We start from the raw sequence: 17,421 nt of genomic DNA, 5'->3' as shown, positions 1-17,421 counted from the left end.
TCCCACTCAGTCAGGGTTTTTCCCTACTGCTTTATTTATGCCAAATAAGTTTCTTTTATTTCTATTTCATGCCTAACAAGGCTTTTTGCCATTGTAATTCAGAGAAAGGAAGACATACTTTTAATATCTGTTACCTCTCTGAAAGACTTACCAGAACAGAGCATTTCTATATAGCACAGAGGACATATGACAGACATTGCTTCCATCAGACATGGGGGTAAATAAATCAGCCATCCTAAACTATTCCCTCATTGGTCTCTACTCCCCAACTCAATATGATGTTAAATTAACTCTCTCAAATTCCTTTTATGGAGGATAGCTATCCCATAAATGCATTAAAGAAATATAGAAAAATCTGTAAGAACTGAGAGTTAAATAAAACCCCCACAGAACTATTTGAATATACACAGCTTCAACACTGATTGTGGAAGGCAAAAATATACTTCAAATTCTACATTATTTTATCTTCTTCAATCTTAACTAGAAATTTTATATTATATTTGTTATTGTTTTAAAATGTGAATCAATGGCTAGAGTTTTAAGAGAAAAAAATTTTAATTTGTGTTACAGAATCTAATTAAATTGAGGTCCTAGTTGATAATTTTTTTTAAAGGAAAAGTACTTTTTAAACTTAAACTAAACAAATGAATGAAAACACTGCTCAGCATATACCAAGTGCTATGCTATTACCTTGACATGACATACTTAGTACAGAGGATTTGATATTTCATCCTAAAGTCAATAAAAATCCAATAGCCCTCCTCTAAATTTCTGAATTGCTTATACAATTTCCCTGTCTGGAAAAAGAAAAACAAACAACTTATGAAATGCAGTATTCAAAAACTGCTAAAATGATTCATTTTCAAGAGCAGTGGTACTCCAAGATTTTATGGACTATTGGAATGTACCAGCTCTTCACAGCCTCTACATGTTCAAACCATCAAATTAGAGGGTATAAGAGGGTGAAAGATAAGGGAAATGGTATAAGAAGGAATATCAGAGAGCTGAAAGTCACTCAGGTTCTTCTGAGGTCAAGATTCAGTATCAGAATAGAGCTCCTGCTGCTAAGTGTATAAGAGTGGTACAAGGAAGCACACAGAAACCTGAAGATGAAAAAAAATTCCCTATTATAGTATAATTGACAAGTCATCATTTAACATATATCTGAAGACCTGGAGTAAAAAGTAACCATTAAACCCTAAACCTGAAACCATTTCACTGTTAGGTGTTTGGACCTCTATCAAAATCTTTACAACTTCTGCTCAGTGCATCTATTGCTGGAGACAACCAGGAGTTTAGTTACTCTTTAGTTGAGGGCTTCCAAATATCTGATGAAAGCTATTATGTATCCACCAAAAATATTTATTTTTGCACATATTTGTAATTTGTCCCTCCCACTACCCTTTACTCCCTCCAAATCAATAAAGAAAAAAGAAAAAAAACTTTTATCATCAATTGGAACAGTAAAAAAACCAAATTCTCAGTTTTGGCATACCTAAAAATAGATGCCTCTCTGTATTTTTAGTTTTATCGTTCTTAGGCAGGAAGTAATATATTTCTTCTTTAATCTTCTGAATTGGATAATTTATCATTCTACTGATCAGAGTTCTAAAGTGTTTCAAAGTTATTTTCTCTTTATGATGTTGTCATTGTAGAACACTGGCTTAGAAGTCAGCGGGACAGGAGTTAGAATCCGGCCTGAGAAACTTGGTTGATGGAATTTCCTCATCTGGGAGTTCTCATATGAGATCATAGTTCCTATGTCTATTCATATTAATTCATTGGAGAGAGGAAAAATGGATTGCATATCAAGAAAGGGAGACACAATGACTTTACATAATTGCAATATACTGTTTCCATGCTATACATTGATCAAATTTGAATATGTTGAGAGAGAAATCATATCCTTAAGGAAAAAATAAAATATAAGAGATGGCAAAATTACTTAATAAGATAATGGTTTTTTTTAAGGTTTTTGCAAGGCAAATGAGGTTAAGTGGCTTGCCCAAGGTCACATAGCTAGGTAATTATTAAGTGTCTGAGACCGGATTTGAACCCAGGTACTCCTGACTCCAGGGCCAGTGCTTTTTCCACTGTGCCATCTAGCTGCCCGATAATGGTTTTTTTTAAAAAAAAATTAAATGTAATAGTCTTTGTTCTTTGTTTAAGCTCCATAATTCTTTCTCTGGATACAGATGGTATTCTCCATTACAGATATGCTAAAATTGTCACTGATTGTTGCACTGATGAAATGAGCAAGTCCATTAAGATTGATCATCAACTCCAGGTTGTTATTTAGGGTGTACAATGTTCTTCTGGTTCTGCTCATCTCACTCAGCATCAATCAGGTCATGCAAATGCTCCCAGGCTTCTCGGAATTCATCCCTCCTGGTTTCTAATAGAACAATAGTGTTCCATAACACACACAGACACACAGACACACAGACACACAGACACACACACACACACAAACAATTTGTTCAGCCATTCCTCAATTGATGTACATTCATTCAATTTCCAATTCTTTGCCACCACAAACTGAGCTTCTATGAATATTTTTGTACAAGTGATGTTTTTATCCTTTTTCATGATCTCTTCAGAGTATAGACCCAGTAGTGGTATTGCTGGATCAAACAAATTCCCTTTGGGCTTAATTCCAAATTGCTCTCCAGAACTGGATGAGTTCACAGCTCCACCAACAATGCATTAGTGTCCCAGATTTCCCACATCCCTTCCAACATTGATCATTGTCCTTTCTGGTTATATTGGCCAATCTGAGTGGTATGAGGTTGTATTACCTCAGAGATGCTTTAATTTGCAGTAATGATTTAGTAATCATTTAGTAAATCAGTAATGATTTAGAGCAATTTTTCATATGACTATGGATGGCTTTGATTTCCTAATCTGTAAATTGCTTCTGCATATCCTTTGACCATTTGTCAATTGGGGAATGCTTGGTTTGTTTTTTTTTTATAAATTTGACTCCATTCTCTATATATTTTAGAAATGAGTCCTTTGCCAGAAATACCAGTTGTAAAAATTGTTTTCCAATTTACTACATTTTTTTTTTGATCTTGGTTACAGTGATTTTATTTGTGCAAAAGCTTTTTAATTTAATGTAATCAAAATTATCTACTTTTGTTTTGCTTTTTTTTTTTTTTTGCAAGGCAATGGGGTTAAGTAGCTTGTCCAAGGCCACACAGCTAGGTAATCATTAAGTGTCTGAGGCCGCATTTGAACTCAGGTACTCCTGCCCCAGGTGATCTATCCACTACACCACCTAGACACCCCTCTAGTTTGTTTTTAATGATGTTCTCTACCTCTTCCTTGGTCATAAACTGCTTCCCTTTCCATAGTTTGATACATAAACTCTTCCTTGATCTCCTAGTTTGCTTATAATAATAATGTCTTTTATGTCTAAATCCTATACCCATTTTGATCTTATCTTGGTATAGGGTGTGATATGTTGGTCTAATTCAAGTTTCTGCCATACTAACTTCCAATTTTCCCAACAGTTTTTATTGAAGAGAGATTTTTTTATCCCAAAAGTTGGACTCTAGGTTTATCAAACAGCAGCTATCTCTTTTGCACCTAGTCTATTCCACTGACCCATGACTCTATTTCTTAGTCAATACCAGACACTTTTGATGACTGATGCTTTATAATATAATTTTAGATCTGGTAGGTCTAAGCCACCTTCTTTTGCACTTTTTTTCATTAAATCCCTGGAAATTCTTGACTTTTTATTTCTCCATATGAATTTACTTACAATTTTTTCTAACTCATTTTTGGAATTTTGATTGGTAGGATACTAAATAAGTAGCTAATTTAGGTAGAATTGTAATTTTTATTATATTAGCTCAGCCTGTCCACGAGCAGTTGATACTTGCCCAGTTTTTTAAATCTGATTTTATTTGTGAGAGAAGTGTTTTGTAGTTGTTTTCAGTTTCTGAGTCTGCCTTGGCAGGTAGACTTCCATAAATTGACTTTTTTTAAAAAAAGTGAGCAAGATATTAGATTGTATTTGTTGCATCATGCAGGAAGAAGGAATTCCTCCTCTGTATCTAGCATTGGTCAAGATTTCATTAAAAAGGTTGTATTTAGTTTTCATTGGGATTTGGAGGAAATTCAAGAGAGAAAAAGAAAATGATTTAAGGAATAACAATGAAGTATAAGGTAAGGCTCTGGAAACTGGCATTATAATACCTAGATTAGAATAGCTGGAGAAAATAGAAGATTTATATTCTTAGCTCTATAACAAAATACTGTGCATATACTGGCCTGTGGCTTGCTCTTTTCCAATGACATTTTGATTTGGTTCAGGCTGTACTCCAGAGTGTGTGTTATCTCTGGCCTAGACCACTAATAACTTGCCTAGGTTCACAGAGGCTGTGTCAGTTGTGGGACTTGAATCCACATATTACTGGCTTCAAGATGAAGTCTCTCTCCATTACACTAATATTGCCTTTTATATGTTCTATGTTAAATAAGTTCTCTTATAACTAAGGAAATGTAATCTGATTTTTGCAAAAACTGAGAAGATAATAGTTGACTCTCAGGAATAATTAAAGAAGAATCCCCCAAAAATGACTTTTCTCAACCCTAAGACACTATTAAAAAAACTATAAGATTAATTTTACATTTTAATCACAAAGATATTGTATAAATGAAAAGAATGTCTTATTGATGTATTTTGTTTTTACATTACAAATATTTATAGATTATACCCATTTATTGAGAATAATAGTGATCTCATCTAAAATAAAACCTGCAACATTTATAGCAGCCAACACTTTTTAAAAAAATTAACTGAGAGGGGGCTAGGTAGTGCAGTGGATAGAGCACTGGTCCTGGAATCAGGAGTACCTGAGTTCAAATCCGGCCTCATACACTTAATAATTAACTAGCTGTGTGGCCTTGGGTAAGCCACTTAACCCCATTTGCCTTGAAAAAAACCTTAAAAAAAATTAATTGAAATCTATTTCCTCTCCTTCCCATAACACATACTCCACTAAAAAAAAAGGAAACAAAAAACAAATGCCTTGGAACAAATAGGCATATTCAAAGAAGATAAATTCTCTGAAGGAAAAAAATATATATGTCTCATTTAGAACTTCTAGGGATAATATATATCATTTATTAGTCCTGGAGATTCATGAATGGTCATTATAGTACTCATAGTTCTTACAGTTTTCAAAGTTGTCTGTTTTTTACAGTGTTGTTATAAATTGTTCTGGTTCTGCTCATTTCACTTTTCATTAGTTTATAAAAGTCTTCAAAATTACTCATTTTTATAATATCGATGTTGCAGTGTAAATCATTTTTCTGGTCCTACTCACTTAGTAATTTCCATGTCTTTAAAATCACCTAATTCCTTCTCTCTTAGAGCAAAAGAGTATTCTATCACATTCATAAATCAAAATTTATTCAATCATTGATGAGTATTCCCTTAGTTTCAAGTTATTTGACATCACAGAAAGAGCTGCTACAAATATTTTTGTATTTATTATATAAATTTATTATATAGCTCCTGGAATAAGGAATCATTAGTTGACAAAAACTGCTTGGGCAGCAGTAAGGAAAAATTAGAAATTATCTTAAACATATTTATACAAGATCTCACACCTTAAATAAAAATAAATTCCAAACAGGTACTTGCCATAGATATAAAAAATCACAACATAAATAAGTAAAGGAAATATGGGAAAAAATTATCCATCAGATTGACAGATAGGAGAAAAGTTTATGACCGAGCAGGAATGGAGAGGATCACAGAAAGTAAGATGAATAATTGTGATTATCTAAAATTCTTCAAAAATTTAGTTTAGTTTTTTTAGTTTAGTTTTTTTTTTCAAGGCAAATGGGGTTAAAGTGGCTTGCCCAAGGCCACACAGCTAGGCAATTATTATGTGTCTGAGGCCAGATTTGGACTCAAGTCCTCCTGACTCTAGGGCCAGTGCTCTATCCAATGTGCCACCTAACTGCCCCCTTTAAAAATTTATATAAACAAATCCATTGAAGCCAGGGTTAAAAAGGAAACAACTGGGAAAAATCTTTGCAACAAGTTTCTCTGATAAAGATCTTATTGCTAGGATATATAAGAAACTGATTCAAATTTAAAAGAGTAAGAGTTATTTACTAATTCATAAATTATCTAAGGCTACAGGCAGGCATTCTTCAAGGGAAGAAACCTTTTCAAATGAAAAATGAAACATGGTATTTCATAAGATCATATGAAAAAAGTAATTTTAATGGCTTTATCATCAGAAAAATGCAAATTTAAGTACTTATAAGATTCTATTTGAAATCCATCAGAATAACAAAGATGATAAAAAAGAAAATTATAAATATTGAGGGCTGAGGGTAAACTGGCATACTGACACACTATTGGTGTAAGACAATAACTATTCTGGTAAACAATTTGCAATTATACACAACAAATTATTAAATAGCATATGTCCCTTAATCTAACTGTATAATATATATCCAAAAGAGATAAAATAGGAAAAGTTCTCTGTATATAAAAATATTTATAATCATATAGATATTAAAAGAATTTACATCCACTCCTGCCATTTCTTTAAAAGATATTAATTTTATAACAAAAACATAGGATCATAAGCAGTTTGACTAAAATAATTTAAATTATATTTATATTAAAATGGGAAGTTCTCCTTAATTTAAAATAAATATTCTCCCAGTTATTTATATTATGACAATAGTGTCATTCTAGCATAGATTTTAGGATAAGGTGAATATTTTTATATAATAATTTTGAGGGAAATATTATATAAAATGAAAATATAAAAATAAAGGATGGAAATCTTTTAGTCAACCTTTTATTAGGTTTCTGTATATCTTGAGTAATAACTATGTGGGAAAAGGAAAATAATCAGAGATGCGTTGCTGAAAGGAGAAGGAAAAATGTTTGTGTGTGTGTGTGTGTGTGTGTGTGTGTGTGTGTGTGTGTGACACAGATACATACAAACACTATGTGCTGGGCCCTGTGCTGAGTACTTCTTTTTAACAGACATCATCTCATGTGATGATCTTCACCATAATGGGTGGGTTATCCCCATTTTACAGTTGAAGAAAATGAGGCAAATAGAGGTTAAGTGATGTCTGAGACCACAATTGAACTCAGGTTTTCCTGTCTCAAAGACCTAGAACTCTAACCACTGTGCCACCAGTTGTTTTAATTTGCATGTGACAATCAGTCTGTATAACATATTTTGATAGGCCTATAAGCAGCAGAAGGATGATATGCTGGCCACATTAAGAAATAAAACCAGTATTTTCTTGTACTCTGGAAAATTCCTTATATGTCATCCCCTGGATGCATTTATAGACCTAGAATTAGCACACTCACTTCCTGAAGTCTTAAAAACCTCTTGATTTAAGAAGTGTTTTATTTCTGGCACTTCTTTTTAGACTTATTTATAATATTTTAACTTCCCTTCTTGGAACTTCAATACCAACGCATTCAATAAATATTGTGGGTTTTGAAATTTATGGAATTCAGAAGAAATCCAACAAAAAAGAAATATGCATAGCATTTAAAAAATTTCTCAGCTCTTCATTTTTATAGAGTATATATGCTTCTTGTTTTTCCCTTCCTTCATGTATAGAAATTTTAGGCATTGTGCTTTTATCCTCAGCACAAAGAATAGGGTTTTTGTAGGTATTTAGTAAATATTTGTTAACTGATTGGACCCTCACATGAATGACTGCTGAATCTACACTGGTTTCTCCTCAGCACTACATAAGTAACAAAAACTAGAGAACATGTCTCCCCTTTCTAAATTCTCCCAGTCTCATCTTGTTCGCCTTCTTTGTAGCACTGTTCATATATACAGATTCAAAACTGACAGAAAAAATCAACTGTGCCCTCCCATTCCCATTACCCCAGTGAAGTTTCTTATTAATATGACCTAGACAATTAGTATTATAGGGGTTTTCTAATTCATCTAATTCCTCTCTTCAAATCTATCCTAAACTACCTATGTGTTGTTCAAAGATAAATGGTTAACAATTAATATTTCATCAAATCCAAATTCCTTAATGTGGCATTCAATCTAGCTTTAACTTAATTTTTCAGAATTCTTTCATATTATTTTATTTCACGTACATAGTAATTCTGGTTTGTACGCAGTTGATCAAGTCATCCATTCTGCATGGGAGAGAAGAGAATTAGACCAAACTGAAGGTCTAGAGAACCACTGGGATGACCTCATTGCTATATGCCTGTGAAACCAGCACCATGTCAGGAAACTGAATTGCTTCCATTTAAATTGTCTTAGGAAGATTCTGAAGATCACCTGGCAGAAGAAGATATCAGACATTGAGGTCCTTTCTCAAGCTAAACTGTCAGGTCTTCAAACATTACTACAGAGAGCACAAGTACAGTGGGTTGGCCACATTATTTGAATGCCAAATATAAGCTTGTAAAAAGTTCTTTTATGAAGAATTCACACAGGACAAGTGTTCACAGGGGGAGCAGAAAAAAGCAAGGATACTATTAAGGTTTCTCTTAAGGACCACCCAACATTAGGCAGAATTGAAGCAGCTCATAGTAAACATGAGATATGCAAGTTTAGAGAACTCACCTCAGGTGTTCACATGGACTATTTGTGCCTGACTTGTGGTAGAGCATTCTGGGCTTGTGTGTGTGTGTGTGTGTGTGTGTGTGGACACACAGCTGGACATACTGTAACTTGTCTCTAACATAGTGATGACATTTTGTTCTTCTTAGATAATGAAGGACAAGAACCAACCAACTAATCAGTCCATCTACATATGGAATATCCTTTTCATTCCTTTACCCTTCGCTCTAGCCATCAGTCTCTGACAGTTGAAATTCTGCATCTTCAAATGTCACTCACTTCTTTTTTTTTTTTTAGGTTTTTGCAAGGCAAATGGGGTTAAGTGGCTTGCCCAAGGCCACACAGCTAGGTAATTATTAGGTGTCTGAGACTGGATTTGAACCCAGGTACTCCTGACTTCAAGGCTGGTGCTTTATCCACTGTGCCACCTAGCCGCCCCTGTCACTCACTTCTAATGTTTGAGAGGCAGGTGGGAGATTTGGGGAAGATTTCATGGAGAAATCTTATACATATGCACATATCAGATTCTATTTGTATAAAAGTCTTATCATACCGATGAGATCTTAATGACAAGAGGAACTGTGTGGCCCTATTCTTTTGTCTTTGCATTCATCTGTGTCAAGATTACTCTTCCTCCATATCTCTACCTCTTAGGAACTTAGTTTCCTTCAAGACACTGCTTTCTGCATAAGACTCAGGTCTCCAAGTTGGTATTGCTTTCCTTTAATCCAAAGTTTCCATGTATTTGTTTTGTATCTTATTTGTATATATCTATACATGCATGCTATCTCCTCCACTAGAATGATAGTTTCCTTCAAAGCATGGATTTTTATTTGATTTTTATCTTTTATTTCCAGTGCACCACACTTGGTAAATTCTTACTGACTGCTTGATTTCTCATTGTCATGTATCTACTGGCTAGACTGCAAATTTGCTAAGGCCTCCCAAATTAAAAAAAAAAGTTGGGGGGCAGCCAGGTGGCACAGTGGATAAAGCACCAGCCCTGGAGTCAGGAAGACCTGAGTTCAAATCCAGCCTCAGACACTTAATCAACTAGCTGTGTGACCTTGGGCAAGTCACCCCATTGCCTTGTAAAAACAAAAACCAAAACCAAACACCCACCCCAAATTTCCCTGATCTTCAAATACAATCCTTTAGATATTTCCTCTGTATCCTTCTATGACTCCCAATCCTGGCTTCTTTCTTTACCATTCTCCCCAAGTTGATCCCTTCAAGGTCAATATCCAATAGTCTTTTTTCTATTATCTTCTATTTTGACTACTATAGCATCCTACCCTATGAAGCACCCTCTCCACTATGACACTGTACTCTCATAGTTCTGATTATCTCCCTTCTTTCTCTATGTTCCTTTCTCTTTTGCTGGTTCCTCATCCTGCTCTTCAGCTTTCAATATAAGTATTTATAAAAATTTTGTCTTTAGTTCTTTTTTTCCTTCTTGATCTCATTTAGTAAGCTATTTTATCACCAGGACATCAGCTATTACTTATATTCAAATGATTCCCAAATATATCTCCAGAGGCAGAGCCAAGATTGAAAAGTAAGGCAGGACCTTGCCAGAGCACTCCCAAATCCCCCCTCCAAAACACTTTAAAATAATGTCTCAATATAAATTGTGGAGCAGCAGAACCAACTAAAGGATACAATGAAACAATTTTCCAGTCTCAGACAACTTAAAAGATTGATAGGGAACGTCTGTCTCACAAAGTCTAGCTAACGTGACCTGGGCAAGCCCATAGCAGGTCATGTCCCAGGCAAGGCAGCTGTGAGGTTCCGCATATCCACCTAAGCTAGTGGTGAGGCTCTATCCCAGTAAGTCTGTCAAGGCCTTGGGAGCAACTGAATCAACAACAGTAACTTCTGGCATTCTTAACCATAGATGGTAAGGGAGACAGACAAGTGTTGAGAAAGATTACGGGGGACACTTTGCTAGGTTCTGTTGTATTGCCCAAACAGGGATCTGAGTCACAAATCCATTCACAGTCCTAGGGTGAGGAGGAGCATAGTGCTTCTCCTCATGGACCTATGCCCAGGATCCTTGCTCCCCTGGGATGTATACATCCTGGGCATGGGTCCATGACAGAAAAGAGTACTTGTGGCTGCTCATGGACCACAGGACAGACACCTAGAGCAGTGACCACCTTTTTCCTTGGATAACCTTGGAAGAACTGAAAACTTACAGGTTCCCAGAAAAAGCTCTGAAAACAGTAGCACAAAAAACCTGAAGTTTTGAGGACAGTGTTCTCTCCACAACAGCAGCAGCACAGCCCAACTTTAACAAAGTTAAGTCAATAAATCATTTGGAAAAATGAACAAAAACAAAATAAAACAATAGGAGTCTGTATACTGTGGTATAACAGAGAAGATCAAAACACAAATTCAGAAGACAACGATATCAAAATGCCTATAGTCAAAGCCTCAAAGAAAAATGTGAATTGGTGTCAGGGCCAAAAAGAACTCCTAAAAGAGATCAAAAAAAATTTTTTTTTGTTCATAAATCAAATAAGAGAGGTAGGGAAAAAAACTGGGAAAAGAAATGAGAGTGATAAAAGAGAATCATGAAAAAAGTCAACAGCTTGGTAAAGAAAGCACCAAAAAAATGGAAAAAGTTGTACAAAAATTTACTGAAGAAAACAACTCCTTAAAAAGTAGAATGGTAGAAAAAATAGAAAAGTAGAAGAAAAAAAAGAATCAGTTCAAGAGGAAAAGTAGATACAAAAATCCATTTAAGAAAATACTCTTTTTTTTACACAATGGGGTTAAGTGACTTGCCCAAGGTCAAACAGCTAGGTAATTATTAATTGTTTGAGGCTGAATTTGAACTCAAGTCCTCCTGACTCCAGGGCCAGTACTTTATACACTGTGCCACATAGCTGCCCTAAGAAAATAATTTAACAATTAGTATTGGACAAATGGAAATTAATGATTCTATGAGACCTTAGAACCAACAAAACAAAATGAAAAGAATGAAAAAAAGAAGAAAATGTGAAATTTTTCATTGGAAAAATTACTGACCTGGAAAATAGAGAAAGGAGAGATAATTTAAGTGGCTTATCTGGAAGCCATGATCAAGTGCCAAAACAATAAGAAATTATCAAGGAATCTAACCATACTGGAGAGCAATTTAAAACTATGCTTAAGAGGACAGCCAAAAATGCATATTCCCTTTGGTCCAGCTATACCAAAGAGATCATGAAATAGGGAAAAGGACTTACGTGTGCAAAAATATTTATAGCAGCCCTTTCCATGGTGGTAAAATGTTGGAAATTGATGCCCATCAATTGGGAAATGGCTGAACAAGCTGGGATATATAATGGAATGAAATATTATTATATGAACAGGCAGATTTCAGAAAAACTTGGAAAGACTTATATGAACTAATGCCAAGTGAAATGAGCAGAATCAGGAAAACATCAGCAATATTGTGTGATGATCAATTTTGAACAATTCAGCTCTTCTCAGAAATACAATGATGTAAGATAAGTACAAAGGAAAATGCTACTCATACTTAGATAAAGAATTGATGGACTTTAAATGTAGATCAAAGTTTTTTTTTCAATTACTTTGAATTACTTGATCTGTTTCTTTTCCACAACTGAGACTAATATGGAAATAGGTCTTACATGTATAAACTATAATAAAACTCCCACTATTTTAAGAAGAGGGGAGGGAAGGGAAAAATTTGTAACTCAAAATCTTTTTTTTTTTGTTTTTTTTGCAAGGCAGTGGGGTTAAGTGACTTTTCAAGGTCACACAGATAATTTTTAAATGTCTGAGGTCATATTTGAACTCAAGTCCTCCTGACTCCAGGGCACCAAGCTGCCTCAGGAACTCAAAATTTTTATGATATGTAATTGGGGGAAAAATAACTTTTCTTAAAATTAAAGAAAAATATTATCAAGGAAAACTACCTAGAACCAGGGGACAAAATAAAAATTGAAAGAATCCATTGATCACCACCTGAAAGAGATCCCCAAATGAAAAATTCCAGATTTATTATAACTGAATTTCAAAACTACAAAGAAACAACTCAAATATCATGAAACCATAGTGAGGATTACACAGAATTTAGAAACTTCTATATTAAAGGATCAGATAGCTTAGAATATGCTATTCTGGAAGGCAAATGAGCTGTTTACAACCAAGAACTACCTATCCAGTGAAACTGAGTATAATCCTTCTGGGGGGAAAATGAATATTTAATGAAAGAGAAGACTTTAAAACATTTCTGATGAAAAGACCAGAGCTGAACAAAAAAATCTGATTTTCAAACACAAGACTCAAGAGAAGAATAAAAAGGCAAAAAATAAAATAGGAAAGAGAAAACACAAGGGATTTGATAAGGCTATTTGTTTATATCTCTACATTAGAAGATGGTATTTGTAATTCTTATTAGGGCAGTTGGAAGGAATACAAATAGAAAGAGATCTTAGGGGTAAATTGACTATGAAGAGATATCAAAAAAAATCAAAGGGTGAGAAAGAAGGATGCATTGGAAAAAGGAGGAAAGTAGAAGCTGAATGGGTAAATTATGTCACATAAAGAGACGTGAAAGAGCTATAACAGTAGAGAGGAAGATGAAGGGTAGTGTAGGCAACATTTGAACCTTACTCTTATCAGAATTGGCTCAAAAATATACTCAGTTGGATATAGAAATCTATCTTATCCTATAGGGAAGTAGGATGGAAGGGGGATAAGAGAAAGGTAGTGAAATTGATAGAGGAGAGGGCAGATTGGGGAAGATGTAGCCAGAAGCAAAATACTGATGAGGAGGAGTAGGGTGAAAAGAGAAAGAAATAAGTATAAATTAGGGAAAATTAGAATAGAGAATTATACAGTTGTCATAATTGTGAATGTGAAAGAAATGTAAAAGAAAACAAATAGCAGAATCCTGTATATGTAGTTTATAAGAAACATATTTGAAGCAGAGAGAAGCACAGAGAAAATGTAAGAGACTGGAACAGATTCAATTATGCCTCAACTGAAGTTAAAAAATAAAAGCAGGAGTAGCAATCATGATCTCAGACAAAGCAAGAGCAAAAACACATCAATTAAAAGACATAAGGTGGGGCAGCTACCTAGATGGTGCAGTGGATAGAGTACTGGCCTTGGAGTCAGAAATATTTGAGTTCAAAACCAAGCCTCAGACTTGATAGCTATTAGCTGTGTGACCTTGAGCAAGTCACTTAACCTCATTGCCCCATAAAATCCAAAAACCAAAAAGGAAAAAATAGAGAGAGATATAAGGAAGGAAATTACATCTTGCTAAAAAAGTATGATAGACAATAAGGAAGTATCAATACTAAACATATATGCATTAAATAGTACAGCATTCAAATATTTTAAGAAGTTAAATTACAGAAGGAAATAGTAAAATTATACTAGTGGGGGATCTCAACTGTCTCAGAACTAGATAAATCTAAGCATAAAATAAACAATAAAGGAGTTTTAAGAAGGTGAATAAAATGTTAGAATTTTAGAAAAGTTAGCTTTGATAGACCTCTGGAGAAAAATGAATGGGAATAGAAAGAAATAGACCATTTTCTCAGTGGCTCACAGTACCTAAACAAATATTGACCATGTATTAGGGCATAAACAACTTGCAACCAGATGCAGAAAAGCAAGCTAGATCAAAATTAAATTGGAAACTAATGTAACCTAAGGAATGGGAGCCAAAGGATAGAGAAATAATCAATAATTTAATTAAAGAGAATGACAACAATGAGACAATACCAGAATGTATGGGATGCGGCCAAATATATCTCCATTCTTTAAAAGTTCCAGTCCTATACTTGCTTAGATGTCTCACTGACATTTCAATTTCGTTCAAAACTGAGCTATCAGGGACAGCTAGGTGGCACAGTGGATAGAGCACTAGGCTTGGAGTCAGGAGGACATGAGTTCAAATGTGACCTCAGACAATAATTACCTAGCTGTGTGACCTTGGGCAAGTCATTTAACCCCATTGCTTTGTAAAACCCCCAAAACTAAAACAAACAAAACCTGAATATAAAGTATCAGTTTCTGTGGTTCTATCACTATCTTCTTAAGGCATTCAGATCATGTGATTCCTCTTTCTCTTATCCTACACACATATCCAACTAAATCCTTCCTCAACAACTCCTGAATATAGTCTCTTCTCATCTTCTCATCTTTTCTCACCTAGACACTATCCAAATTATTTTTTTTTTGCTTCTACATTTTCCTCTTCCCAATATATCTTTAACACTGATTAAAATTCTTAATACATAATTCTGAACATCTAATTCTTTGATTCAAAAACCTTCAGTGGTTCCCCAGGGCTTAATGAATAAACTATTAACTCTCACCTTTCCCTACTCCCAGGCCCTAAATTGTTCTGAATTACCATTCTAAATCTGTAGACTTACTTTCTACTGTTGCACCTTCATTTGGATTTGAGTAACCTTCTCCTTTCTGCTTGATTCTACGGATAATGCCTCCATCTTCAAATAAATCTTCTCCTTTGAAATCAAGTAGTTCAATCTAGAAAGAAGAAACAAAAGGGATTTGGTTGAAAAAAAGAGCAAAATCTAGTGACACAGGTAGAGGGCAAGGCAATCCAGATCATTTCAGTTATCAAAACGAAAACTATCCAGTTGATATGATTATAAGTTTATCTAGACGTCTAGTTTATTTATTAGAAGAATAGAAAAAACAAAACACCACACATTCCAATACCTGGAAAGCACTGATAACGTCTAAGACTACATCCTGTGTGGCCATGATACAAAGACTGCCAGGAAATGCTATGAAAACTGCTTTATGGGCAAAATGCCAAAACTATGAAATGTTGGCACAAAACTATTTTAATCTGTTTCTAAATAACCCAACCCTTTCTACTCAATAGTCAGGTAGCTGTTATTCTTTTTTTTTTTTTTTTTAGATTTTTCAAGGCAATGGGGTTAAGTGGCTTGCCCAAGGCCACACGGCTAGGTAATTATTAAGTGTCTGAGGTCAGATTTGAACCCAGGTACTCCTGACCCCAAGGCCAGTGCTCTATTTACTTCTCCACCTAGCCGCCCCTGAGGTAGCTGTTATTCTAAGCAGCTTTCTTTTCTTTTCTTTTTTTCTAATTACATATAAAGATAGCATTCAACATTCATTTTTTTGGGAGGGGTTTGCTAGGCAATGGTCACACAGCTAGGTAATTATTAAATGTTTGAGGCCAGATTTGAACACCTGACTCTAGGGCCAGAGTGGCACTCACTGTGCCACCTAGTTGCCCCTCTCAGCAGCTTTCTTAAAAAAATTTATAAATGTTTTGAAACATTTTTATGTTACTGTCACTTTCTAATGATTCTTTCTGGATTTATTTACTATACCCCTTCTTTAAATAAATCATCACATTGTCCACATATAGCAGTATCTGTCATACCAGTCTACTATTTCTATCAAATAAAAAGAAATATATTTTACTATAAATTCTCTGGTCGATATTATTCAGTATTGAGCCCAGTTCTATTCTTCTTCTTAAAATTAATGTATTTATTTTGAATTTTGAACTTAAATATCAAAAAAGCCTTCTATATATAGAGAACATGTAAAAACCATGAAACTATATTTCATATAATTCACTTTAAAAAAGTATGTAATAAATTCCATTATTTTCAAATTTCTTAACTGTGCTTTCTTCTGAACTTTTTTCTTCTGTGCCTTAAAAATATTTCTGAAGTTTTTTTAAAATCACTATAATAAAGTGCCCTTCCTTTAGCATCTTCCTCCCATAAGAAAATGGAGAAAATTTTAAAAAATTACCCTTTGTAATAAATTTGCATAATCAAGAAAAACAAATACATTGCATAGCTATATCCAAAAATGATTGTCTTTCTGCACTCTGACTATATCACCTCGCTCTCAAGAGTAAATAAGAGTAAAATTCATCTTAAGTCTTTTGTATAGTTATTTAATTGATCAAAATTTATGTCTTTTAAGGTTTTTTCTTTATAATACTACTGTCCTTATATAAATTGTTCTTCTGGTTCTGCTCCCTTCACTTTACATCATTTTACACTACCTAGTATTCTCTGAAATGATCACTTTTGTTTCATAAAATATTAATGTTCCATTATATTCATAAACCACAATTTGTTTAGCCTAGAATTCTAGAATTTTTCAAAGCTATTTTCTTTCACATTATTGTGGCACTATGCAGATTTTCTCTTGATTCTGCCTATTTCATTATTAGTTCATAAATGCCACAAGTTTGCCTGAATACTTCAATATATCTTTTGTAGCCACAAAAGTGCTACTCTATTTTTGTGTACATATAGGACATTTCAATCTTTGATCTCCTTGGAGTATGTTCCCAGTACTGGTATCATAGGGTCAAAGATTTAGTGGCTTTTCTAGTATAGTTCCAAATTGTTTTTATAGAAGGATTGGAACAATTCACAGCTCCACTAAATAGAAATGTTCCTGTCTTTCAACAGATGCCCCCACCCCAACTTTTTTTTCATATTTTACAATCTGATGGCTACAAGTGAAACCTCAAAGTTGTTTTAATTTGTAATAACTAGTGATCTGTAGCATTCTTTCATATGATTGTTGATAATTTGATTTCTTTTTCTGAAAATTTCCTATGCTTTTCCTGTTAACTACTATATGTTTTTGGAAATTTATTCCTGCCTCAGACCTTTATCTGTGATATTTGCTGTAAAATTTTTTCCTTATTCAGTAGCCTACTACTAAGAATATTCTAGGTACATTGATTTTTGTCTGAGCAAAATTTTTAAAATTTAATTTTATAATTTATAATTTTATAATCTATCCCTTGTTGAGG

General features: G+C 34.1%; 1 protein-coding gene across 8 annotated transcripts in view; it reads right to left on the bottom strand.

Moving 5' to 3' along the window:
* The window catches only part of FKBP5 (FKBP prolyl isomerase 5), a 209,689-nt gene that overhangs the window by 35,859 nt on the left and 156,409 nt on the right, over nt 1–17,421 (bottom strand). For all 8 annotated transcript variants that reach the window (XM_074236456.1, XM_074236450.1, XM_074236452.1 and 5 more), the window contains one exon: nt 15,011–15,125. In XM_074236456.1, coding sequence (XP_074092557.1) covers nt 15,011–15,125 — 115 coding nt within the window. The remainder of the gene's footprint in view (nt 1–15,010; nt 15,126–17,421) is intronic.

Source organism: Macrotis lagotis, chromosome 5 (genome assembly GCF_037893015.1).
Source record: "Macrotis lagotis isolate mMagLag1 chromosome 5, bilby.v1.9.chrom.fasta, whole genome shotgun sequence".
Classification (NCBI taxonomy): domain Eukaryota; kingdom Metazoa; phylum Chordata; class Mammalia; order Peramelemorphia; family Peramelidae; genus Macrotis; species Macrotis lagotis.
The sequence above is the reverse complement of the archived record's forward strand: the minus strand, read 5'-3'. Positions and strand labels throughout refer to the sequence as shown.